This window comes from Oryzias melastigma, linkage group LG14 (genome assembly GCF_002922805.2).
Source record: "Oryzias melastigma strain HK-1 linkage group LG14, ASM292280v2, whole genome shotgun sequence".
Lineage (NCBI taxonomy): Eukaryota > Metazoa > Chordata > Actinopteri > Beloniformes > Adrianichthyidae > Oryzias > Oryzias melastigma.
Window position 1 is genome coordinate 19,252,533 of NC_050525.1, and position 12,317 is coordinate 19,264,849.

The window sequence follows — 12,317 nt, forward strand, 5'->3', positions numbered from 1 at the left end:
ATTTCATTGTTTCCTCCATAAACGTGACGCACATAGAGATTAATGAAGGATTATGAATCAAGTTTTTGAATGTTGCTGTGATTGAACAAAAGCAAAATAAAGATTTATTGGACTTTTAATGTGGTGTGGTGGTGCAGAGAAAGAAGGAGTCCCACTCTCTGCAAAGTGATGCTTTATTCCAGGTAACACATCCAAAGCTCATGCACCACATGTAATGAGAAACACATATCTGTCCAGGGACATTGTGCTTCGGTCCTCAGCACTTTTACTTTATTACATTCTCTTTGATGAGTGTGATAAAAAGTGACCTTCACTGCAATCACACCTTATCTCACTGTTATTCTTCAACCAACCCTTTCATGGTTACTCACTTTACACTATTATTAGCACCTCTCTGGTTAGGATTTGCACTTCACCTTCCTCAAAGCTTAAAGTTTTTGTTGTTTTAACCATAGAGAAACTGATTATGGCTGAAAAATCTGAAAATTTCTGCAGGAAAGCGAAGAACATCCACAACAAACCTGACAACCTGAGCTATTTTGTGGTTCTTTTTTTATATAATGCAGAGGTAAAGAGCATGTTTGCATTGCTTTCTTTTTTTTTTTATTTTCTCCAGGGCAACAAAAAGTGACCTGGTAAAGGAACGAGACGTAACATGGTTATTTGTGGAGACCAGAGCAAATTCTGGCTTAGACAGCAGCACATTAGGTTTGTGTGTTGAAATGCTCCAAAAGATTTAATTTCTATCACAATTTATTAAAAGTTTGTTTTATTATAAAGCAAAAAGGTGCATTTCTGCATAAGGAATAACAGGATTATTTCCCTAATTTGTCAATAGTTTTTGTTTTTCTTTTTTTGTGCAACACTCCAAACCATTATCCGTTCAAGGTAATTGTCATAAAAAATTTCTCCCTCTTTTTTCCCAAAGAAATAACCCCTCAATGTCCTCGCGGCTCTATCAAGATCTGGCAACACAAGACAAGTGAATAACTGCCATATAACTCAATGTGGAAATATACAGTAGATTGAGATGAAAGTTTGTCAAACACACAAGCGAAAATACAAAATCTGTAACTAAAAATAAAAAAAAAAACTTACGATCAAACTAAAGGACCGCAGCAATAAGTTACATAACCGACACAAATAATTTACTCTTATCATCTTACAAACAGAGCGCTGCTCATAACTGTCATGCAATTTGAAATAATCACTCGTGCATTATCTGTGAATGATAAACAGGTGGACAAGATGACAACACATGGAGGAAAACATATCCCCGGAAAAGCCCCTATCTATTATCCTTGTTTTGTTTTGTTGCAGGACAAATATTGCTGCAGTTAATTGACTCATATCAATCAATTCTGAACACAAAAGAAGCGCTAAAGTCTTTTAAAAGTTCAAAAACTTTTTTTAAGTAGCAGTATTCTGTAATCCTTGGTGTCAGCATTAAGATTTCAAGTTTGGTTATTTAAAATGACAGATTTCTCAAACTGTTTGCTTTTTGTTTTTTATGATGCAGAGCACCCCATGACTAAGAACGATCAAATATTTTGCCCCGTGAAGCAGCTCTGCTCGTCCTCAGTGCGTCACCACGTGCGAATAATTTCTGTCAAACAGAAATGAGCCTTGAGGGCCTCATAAAAAAGAGATTCTTCAAAGTCACATTAGCTGTCTTGCTCTCATTTAAGGTTGATTGACTGTGAGGTTAGCCCACTGAGGGAAGGTGCCCATGTCAAACATGGAGTATCCCCAGGTGTTGATGCCTAAATTAATGCACAAGATTCCAATGATGTTCAGCATGAAGCCAGCTCTCACCTGGAAGAGGAGAAAGTTGAGCACGGATCAGAACAGATTAAAAAATGCATTTTAAAATATTTGTCTTTTGGGAAATGAATGAAAAAAAACAATGAAGAAGTTGTTAAACTAAAGATAATAATAATTTATACAAATAATTCTCACCATGTCTATGACTTTGAGGTTTCCAAAAGAAAAGGCAATAGCGTTGGGGGGCGTGGCCACAGGTAGCATGAAGGCCAAAGATGCAGCGATGGTACAGGGCAGCATCACGTACAGAGGGTGAATCTTAATAGCAGTGGCCTAAATAACAGAGCACAATGCAGATGAGAATGTTGTTGCAAAAAAACACAAAGGATGTTTGATCTGCTTTGGGTTTACCATGGAGGCCAGGATGGGCAGGAAGAGCGTGGTGGTGGCCGTGTTACTGGAGCATTCAGTGAAGGTTGCGACGAGCAGGGAGAGCAGGATGGAGATGGCAAACGGGGGGATTTTTTCCAGAGGTGTTAAGATACTTCCCAGCCACACGGACAAACCCGACACCTGAAAGTAGCCGAAACATGATGGCACCAAGGGTTACATTTGGATTGTTTTAGGACACACAATGGATTCCTATTTGATTTCACTTAGGTTTATCTAAAGCTTCGTTTCCACTGAGCGGTCCGGTATAATTAAGCAGTACCATCTTGTACCTCATGGGGGGCCCTATCAAATGTAAAGTGGAAATGCACGATTGGGGTGGATCCGCTGCAGCCACGTTAATTGGCAGAAAGTGATGACGACATTAGAAAGCGCCAATATTGCGCTCATTTAAGCTAACGTTTAGGTTTGTAAGGATTCTGGCTTTTGGCGTTTCTGTTTGTTCACAAGTCTGTATTGAAAATGCAAGGTCTGCGGTGGAACTGCAAATGTTCCTTGCCATTCTTGATGACGCTGTGACACAGCAGTCTACGCCACGCATGTATTGTGGAAAATAAACTGCTCAGTGGAAATGAGGCTTAACTGAGTGGAAACGCTCGCCAGAATTAACTGGACCGTACCGTACCGCTCTTTACTCTTCTGTACCAGACCGCACAGATAAAAGAGAAAAAAATGATACAAAAAATATGGTGTTCACCTCACTACCAGCAGCCAAAGCGAAGCCTCCTCCCAGCAGGAGAATGATGTTCCAGGGCATTCGCTCATGGACCACGTTCCAGGTCAGCAGAGGTTTGGGGGCTTTCACTATTTTACCTGTTTAACCAAATTAAAGTTTAGGACATATTGTAAAAACAATAATTTATTTCGTTACCAAATGACCACAAACATTTTTACAACCTTTATCGTTGTATCCGTAACCGCTACATGTGGGGAGTCGACTCGGGATGACGAAGAAGAGCATCGACATCAAGATGGCTACAGTTCCGTCTGACACATACCTAGAAGAAAAAAGGACATGACTTAGACTTGTGGCCTAATTTACTATCTTTGTTGTTTTTAAAATAAAAAAAACAAATCTTTTCAATTTTCATAATGAAACTGCTGTAGATAAAAAATGTTGTTTGCTATACTGGTTTTCTTTTAAGGAAACGTGAATTATTGTGCTAAACCCCAATTTTTTTTGTAAACTAAGACTTTATGTACTTTCAAAATGTTTGATTTCTCAATTTTGAGCCGGGCGAATGCCTACTACAAGTTTTTGTTTTGGAAATAATACCTGACACCACAAAATTCTATTTCCTAGTTAGTTTTTTACACATTTCCTCACAATACTCCAGCTAAATCCGAGCCAGATAAATAAGATTACTGGAACGGGCAGACTTGAAGAATCCTGTCTCATTCAGTCTATTTTGTAATAACTTACTGATTTCACAGGTTTCGTTGTTAATAATACGTCTGCTAATAGTTTCGATTAAATCATGCTACTTACGCATCTTCCTGATTGAAGAGCACGGTGGCCCAGCCAGGGAAAAAGCCCGGCTCTCTAAAGAACCAGAGAAGCACGAGCAGGATGAAGATGATGAGCACGGCCACCTCTGCAAACGTCATGCGACCCAGCTTCTTGTACTCGGCTCTCATAACGGCGTAGGCCTCCCTGTCTCTGTCACTTTTGACTCCACAGCCAAAAGACTTTTTCAAGCTGAGGAGAAAAAGCACAAAGAGACGGAGTGTGCTGAATTTATTCAATATTTTCAAGCAGAAAATACTTTTTTAATCCAATAAAATGAAAAGTTCTTCAAAGTGTCAAGAATGAGACCACGAAAACAATACTTTTTAAAGTTATTTTAGCAAAAACATGGTTGGTGAAAGAAAAAAAAACACTTTAGTTTAATTTTTTAGATCTTTAAAGATCTAAAAGATCTTTCATATTTTAAAAAGGTATTAATAACTGATTTTGGTTTTAATCTGACACAAGAGAATGTTATTTTGTAGTGAGAAAATGTAAAGAAATACCTAAATGTGTCATAAAATGAAAGCAAAAGCGGAAAAAAGATGGACAAAAATAGCAAGGGAAACACTATAAATCAGCGAACATTGTTTCTAAAGATTGTTTTGGGAATCTTGAAAGTGTCTTCAATTTTTTTATTGACTAAAGGTAAGTTGGTTCTGACTATTTCCATCGAAATCAAAAAAGTATATCTCAAGAAAACCTGATTCTGGATATGTTAGAAAATGTTTCTTTTTTGGATGCAGTTGTCTTACTTGAAGCCGAGGAACATAAACTGCAGCCAGAGCCAGGAGATGGCCAGCATCAGCAGCATGCTGGGAAAAGAAAATCCAAACCAGCTGGCAAAGTTGATCACATCCCCGTTCCCAGGAAAGAGTCTTCAGTGGGAGAAAAGACAAACAGGAAGTAGAAAAGAGGTTGACAGAAGCCCAAACACAGTAGAACTTCAGAATATTATAAAGTGTTTCATTTCTGTTCCTACTTGTCCATCTGGCCCTTAAGGATGAGGTTAGGAGTTGTGCCCGTGAGAGTCGCTGTCCCTCCGATGCTGGCTGAGTAACACACACTCAGACTCATCCCTTTGGTCAGGCGGTCGTACTTCTCTTCCATTTCTTTTATCTTGGACCTGTGCAGGATTTCTGAGGAGATCTGATTCTCATCTTAAAAACAAGAATTTTAACACTATTTTTTAAAAAAGGTCATTTCTTAGGACTTGCTTAGGTCTTTTTTTTACTCACTCATTTCAGCCTCCAGCTCTGACTTTGAGTCTGGTGTTTTTTCCTTTGTTGTTGTTGGCTCTTTGGTCGGACTGCTCTCAAGCTCAAACCCAACATTGTCCTCCCCTGAAGCCTGGAAATCTCGATCTTCAGCCTGGAGTTCTGTGGTTTTCAGCTGCTGCAGCACAGCGTGAGCAATGGGCAGCATCATGGCAGTGGTGGCCGTGTTGCTGATCCACATGGACAGGAAGGCTGAGACGATCATGAAGCCCATCATTAACCTGAGCGAGAGGAGAATGAGAAGATGAGGCCGTGTTGGAAAGAGTAGAGACTCTGGTAGAGAATATTTTGAAGAAATAACTTCTAACTTCAGCTCAAATCATTTTTATTATGGAGCTCTCTTACAAGGCTGGACGAACACCAACCAGCAGCAGAACTCTGAGGGCGATGCGTTTGTGGAGGTTCCAGTTCTCCACCGCGATGGCCACCAACAGCCCCCCGATGAACAGCATGTTTGAGTCCTTCAGGTACTCGATGCTGACCTGAAACAGATCACAGTCATGGAACGACAGAAGGTGATAGAATCTTATCAACCGATAACTACTACATGGTAACTACTGAACATGCTGAAGTTTGCTATTGTAGCATTTTTTTAGAGCAATAAACTCTCAGATCAGCAGTTATTAATGAATCACAAAAACACTGATTACACGTCCGAGTTGTCCCTTTCAATTGACTGAATTTTATCAAGCTAATGTCCCAGACTGGTATATTGCCCATTTATCTCAGTTGGGCTGATGTCCTTAGATGATTTCCGGCATTTAAAGATAAAATGTGTCACACACATCAGTGCAGCTTCAGCTGTTGAAATGATCTATGAACAATTTCACCATCCATATACTGACACATTTTCATGCCCGTATATTGAGGTGTGACAAACTCCAATGGGTTCCGTACATCTCCAGCTTTCATGATGCCCATCATGGGGAAGAGGACCACCGGCAGCAGGGCGGTCACAGCCAGAGGAATACACTCTGTGCACCAGTACAAAGCCATGAGAATGATGGCGTAGCCACATTTAGCTTCCTACAAAATAAACACACAAAAAAGGAAAAATATTATCATGTGTTCTTGCAGTATTTTGCAAAAGCAGTCTCTACTTTGAGTTGATCTGTTTGGCATTAAATATCTCATATTAAAACACAGAGGAATGATGCTGACCATTTACTGTAAATGAGAACTGGACAGAGTAACTCCTCCCCTTGAGTCCAAATAGGAAGTAACCACTGGTTCCAGCTACTACTCTGTCGTTCTATTTGTCAGAATAAATATTCTTGTCTCTGCCACTCTTTTTTTTTTGCCAGTTTTCGTTATAACTTTGATTTCATATTTTTTTCTGCGGTGCAAGTTATTTTAGTCATAAACTGACCAATCAGACGCCTCAAAAAAAGTGTTGCTTTGTATGGCATTGAACGTTCAGAACGATTGACATATTCACCCGAACATGCTTCCAAGTGGTGGAGCTGAGGTCTTCCAACAAGCTCACTCCTGATTGGGGAGAGTTTTAGTCCATTGAAATTTTGACTCTAAATGACTTGGACCAATCACCTCTTACTAATGTTGTCTGGTTCCAACATGGAAACGCACATATCACCACAAAAAAAAAAAAAATTAAAAAAAATGGCAACTGAATTGCCTTAATTTGGTTGGAGCCAGAAGTATAGAATTTTCTATAGGTGACATCATACCCACTCGGTCCAGTTCTCATGTATAGTCAATGAACTGGAACATTTGTGTTATCAGTGTAAAAACATAGAATTACAGGCTTCAACATGATGTGATCTACTCGACAAATTGCTTGTCTTTAAGCAAGAAAAAACCTGTTTAAGTTTTTGATTTTCAGGCTTTCAGATCTAAAAGGGACAAAGCTGATTAAAATCTTTGTCAGATAAAAAAAAAAAAAAAAAATCTTTGTCAGATTGAAACAGTGTAAAAACATCCAGGAAAATTCTGGAACAACTTATGCTAATTCTTAAGGGTGAAATGAGCTCTTTTGGAAAATATGAAGAAATAAATGTAATTGTATTATTCATTTTATTGTATATTTTTTATGTGTTTTTCATACACGTTTTCTGGAGGTGTAAAAAATTATGAAGATACTGGAAAGTAATAATGAAAATAATTTTTGGATGTGATATTCCAAACACCTTTCTTGACATGTATCTAGGAACATAGCAGACTTAGTTCAGAAGGAAGACACAGAATGAATTTGGCAAAAATGATTTTAGTTGCAACAAACAAAGCAACAACAAATGTTGACTACAATCAGAACCTCCCAGCAACATGACTAGATTCAAATTGTAGAGGAAATATCAGTTAAAATGACATATAATCTTAAACTAAGGGTATACAAATATAATGACCAGTGGAATAAGTGGAAGGAATTTCTAAACGACATCGGTAGCTTCTATAAAATCATGTGAAATAACGTATGTAATGGTAAATGAAATCTATTAAATTCTAGACTTGCCATACACCATATTACATTTTTTTTCTATTATTTTCATTTTTTTGTACGTTTTTTTTCTCCTGTTGTTAATTTGATATTGTTTGTGTAATTTGAAACGATAAAAAATTTTGTTTTTTTTATTGTAATATTTTATTCAACATTTTTTTCACATTTGTGCTTGAAATATTCATAAAAATAATTGTTCATCGTTTCTTATGGATTGTACTTGACAGTCTTTTGGATACAAAAATAACAGTAAATTTTAGTAATTTCCCCATTTAATGTCATTTTTTTATTTTTTGCTTAACTAAAACATGATTAGATTGTTAATATGACCTTTTCTATTCAAAATTTTTGAATAGGTAAATATAGACAAACTTCTTAGTATTTTTTATCATCATAGCTACTAGAAGCCTTTAGAGATCATTATTTAATATATTCTCAATTTACAGCATGTTTTTTTTCAAATATTTGAAATGTCAAAATAAAAGTGATCAGATTTATAAATAACTTTCATGCCCAGAGTGTGCAGGACATTAGCTACCCTATCATTGTGAATGAGGGTGTACCCCTAGAATACATTTTTTACTGATTTTGTATAAATCTTGTTACATTTAAACAAGTGAATGAAAAAGGTTATCCTTCTATGCTGACGACATTTAACCTAGTTCATTGTAAAAATGGGAATTTTTCTGATAAGTTTTTTATTTCTTCTCAGCAGTTTTATTACAGAGTTGAGACAAAGGTCGTGTTTTTCAATTTAAAAATGAAACAGGATACATAAATTTAACGTGCTTCAAGGAAGAAACACCTTTGGAATCAATAAAAGTCTTACCTTCCACACTCATATTTAACATCTAATAAAAAGGTTAAAAATCTAACTTTGTTAAGGGAAAAATCCTTTGAATCTTATGAAGCTGGTAAAAAAAAGGTACAATTTTTACAAGCATGTTTTATTAAAGCACAGAAAGTTGGAATGTATGTTAAAGGTTTCCTTCATAAAGTGGATAAGAACTCATTCTATTTAAGCAGACAAAATAACTGGTATTTTATTTTTTTTCAATACTATTCTCTCAGATGACATATTTATTTTATTTGTCCCTGTAGCCAAATTGTGATAAGAAATTTCTATTTGTTACACCTTTCTATGTTGAAAAAAATGTCATCTGAATTAAAATTAAATTAAATAATTTCAGACTAAAAGACATCCGCCTATAGATCTTTGCCAAAAAAAAAGCATTAATAATCTTTTCGATTCGATTGTTTGCCTGTTACACATCCAATTTATTTGTGAGTTAAATTGTGTTTGATTGTTTTTTTTTTTTGGATTGTTGCTTAAAAATGTTTGACTCTTTCATTTCCTTTATTCATGAATTACATACATATCAATCAAACATTAAAAGCAACAACAAAGGAAAGCAGTGGTGTGTCTAGATATTCTTGATGTGAATAAACTTTGGGTTTACCACAGGAACTTCACAAAAAAAACTTGTCAATTAGCCCTGCAAGCTGCAGATCAGGAATGGAAAGATGCTCAGTAAATAATGATATAATATAACACAACTTTTCACACTTTCAGACACACAGAAGTGCTGTCATGTGTTATCCTCAGTTATTGGGCTTCCATGTTCTTATCTGCTCCCACTCAGTTAAACTCCATAAGACTTTACACATACAGTTGGCAGCAACTTATGACCATAAAACAGTTTTCATGTTCTTCTCCTGCAAGATAGCACTTATGAATGCACTGTATAGACACAGACTGACAGTTTTATCAGTCTGACACTAAACTTTCCATAAGTGAGATCAATCCTCTACAGAAAGTCAGCTCCCTTAAGCAGACATAAGCATGTCACTTATGTAATCGTTTTAGGTTTTACCAGAGCTGTAAATGCTGGATGTCTCAGCTTGTTTGTTTTTTTTTCAGCTTCTACCTTCTTACATTTCTAGTTTAGTTTTGAACCATTGCGTACACAAAAAAAAAAACTTTTTTTTTTTCTTTTTGTGTTCTAGTCCTTATATTTTACTTTTTGCCAGCATATGGCGCTTTATTTAATTGAACCATAGCAGAGCAAAATATGGACAAAAAGCTACAAAAAGTTGCTCTATGGAAAAACAAATGAAGGAAGCAAAACTGGATGATAATAAAAGAGATGGTAAAAAGAAATGTCAGTATTAAAAATGTATATCTCTGGGCCACATTATGAAAACATAAATTAAAAAGTAACTTATTTAACCAAAGTTCTGAGTTTTTCCTAGCCAAGAAGGAGAGTCTGTAGGCAGGGATGTCCAGTTTAGTTTACTCTGTTTAGTTTAGCAGTCAGCTATTGTTTATATTTTATGAAGGATTTTATGTTTTGGACAATTACCGGTAATAATGTATTTTTTTTATATTCAAACTGTTCTGTTTGAAAAGTTGGATTTCTTTTATTCTGATTTTATTATGTGGAAATCATGCAAGTTGTTTAATATGTACAAATATAAGCAAACAAAATGTATTAAAAGACAAATTCAAATGTTTCCTGGAGTTTATTTGATAGTTATTGTGTCTTTAGAAGCAGGGTTTATGTTTGTCTCCTTTGTTGTTGTTGTTGTTTTCTTAGATTAGATTAGAAATGGTTAATTTCAGGCAATTAAGAAAAAAAAATAATGTGCAATACAATCAATCATTAGAAGTTTACATCCATAAAGACATGTCAAACACAGAATAACTAAACATTTAGAGATTGCCTGAAAGGGAGTGAGAGGAAGTGAACTTATCCGGTTCATAACTTAAGATCAGATGTTTATATCTTTCCAACATAGATTCAGGTTATTAAGAATCCTCAAGTTACAATAAATCTTTGTTTGTTCTTAACTCATGGTTGAAGTGTCAAAACTTTAGATTTAGTTGGATTATCTTCTTGATCTGCTTCCCCATGATCACACTTGCACTTAATTTAGTATTTAACACGGCTGGCCTTAAGTAATTATACCTCTGAGTATTTAAATGTAAAATTAGATCTTTGCAAGTGTCTTTTTTTTTCTTCTTCAGTTTGGTTTCGGTTCAGCTGAAGACAAGGATTTATCACGATTCAATCACTTTATGTTCAGGTTCATTTTAATGGTTTTTATCTGTATTTTTGCATATATATTTTTTTCTATAAAGTGGTTTACTGCTGCTTTTACATTTTCTTAATTGATTTCAATTGTTTTTTTTTTTATATTTTCTGAATAAAATAATTCTACAAATGTGGTTAATGTATTTCCTGAAACAAACGAAAATCCACAAAAGTTATATAATTGACATGCTCTTAAACTTTTGCTTTTTTATTTACATAAAGGCCTTATCAGTTTATTGCTTGTAATGATGTTTGTCGGTTTTGCAAAGCAGTTACTCATCTAACAATGCAGCGTGCACTGTGTGGAAAGAACAGAAAACAGAAAACAATGATCTTTTAAAAAGCCTAAACCCCAGTTCAGTTTGCTCACTCACTCATACTTACCGATGTTGGGATAACAATTGGCAGGGGAAGGAGGAGGATTGGCGTCAGGAAGATGATCAAGTAGTTTCTGTGGTACCAAATCCATTTTACCTGCTCCAGAGCTTTGCCCATGATTTATTTTCTTTTGGAAAAGCAACCTAACAAAGAAGTTCAACAATAATGTCCTGGATTTAACAGGTGAGTTGATGCAGACAAACTCTGCAGGTTTGGTAATGAGGCCAACTGAAGAAGAGTCAAAAAAAAAAAGAAAAAAAAAAGCTCAGGTGCTCAAACTGCAGAGATGTTCCTCGTGGACAGTCCCTCCAGAAAAGAGACTGAACTGAGGGAATATTTGTGTCTATCTGTGCGCAGAAATCAAACATTAACTCAACACCTAAGAGATCACTATTCTTGATAAAAAAAAAATACAGATGAAGTCAACGGGGAAGAGAGAACAGCAACGGCACAAGAAAAGGGAGGGATCAAGGAGGAAACGGAGGGACACAATAGATGTCTTTATCAGGTGAAGGGGTGGGCTCTCATCTGCAGCCAAAGGTCGGGGGCTTCACATTTTTGTTTAAACCTGGGGCCCAATTATGATCAAGGTTCGGAATTTTAGGCTTTTTATGAGGAAGAAAACAGACTTTCAAAAAAAAATAAAAATAAAAAAAAAAAAACAGCAGACAGCTCCATAAAAGAGAAAAACAGCATTTACTTTTTAATTTTTTTTTTAATTTGAGAGCTTTAATTATCTGATGTTTTTGCCACAGCCTCGGTTATTCATACAGTTGCTGCTATTGGCTTACACTTCTTTGATTAGCATTTGCACATACAGTACAGCTAAAGTCTAAATGAAGTGTATTTAATAAATTTAATAAAACATTTTCTGCCAACAAACAGCATGAAAACAAACCTTGACTGTTTAGAATATTTAAAGTAGTGCAATAAGAGGATGTACATGTGTTTTATTTTATTAGAATTTTGTAACATAAGCAAAAAAACTAGTAAAATGTTACAATCTCTTCTGTTTTTGGCAAAAAAGTTTAATTTTTTTCCACACTTTTATGGCCATTACACCATTTTTTCAGTGAGACTGAGGTCTGCTTTCTGACTAAACCCAAGCCACACTGTCCTGCTATTTATTTTAGCCAGTCTGATGTCCTGCTGTGCAGCCGGCAGTATTACTGCAGACAGTTTAGATTTTTTTTTTTCCTTTCAAAACTATTTTTTAAGGAAAATGTTTAGGAACCATCCATGACTGCAAAACACAAACAAACAAACAAACAAAAAAGCATACAGTAAATCGTCACCCATCAATCACCATGCAAGGTAGTTGGTAGAAAATGTTTGACATGCTGTTTTTGTTGATAATCAGGTCAGTTTACTTGGTTTAAATTGTTGTTCAT

At 35.7% G+C, this 12,317-nt stretch overlaps 1 protein-coding gene across 1 annotated transcript; it reads right to left on the reverse strand.

The window, feature by feature from the left end:
* Positions 1 to 155: 155 nt before the first annotated feature.
* Positions 156 to 11,724, reverse strand: slc13a2 (solute carrier family 13 member 2). Its single transcript, XM_024266629.2, has 12 exons — positions 10,933 to 11,724; positions 5,896 to 6,024; positions 5,344 to 5,480; positions 4,960 to 5,219; positions 4,704 to 4,881; positions 4,477 to 4,599; positions 3,704 to 3,913; positions 3,112 to 3,212; positions 2,912 to 3,027; positions 2,176 to 2,337; positions 1,960 to 2,097; positions 156 to 1,815 (listed from the first exon to the last, which is right to left on the reverse strand). Exons 1-12 carry the CDS (start codon positions 11,041 to 11,043, stop codon positions 1,684 to 1,686), a joined length of 1,797 nt encoding a protein of 598 aa, XP_024122397.1. The 5' UTR covers positions 11,044 to 11,724; the 3' UTR covers positions 156 to 1,683.
* Positions 11,725 to 12,317: the final 593 nt, after the last annotated feature.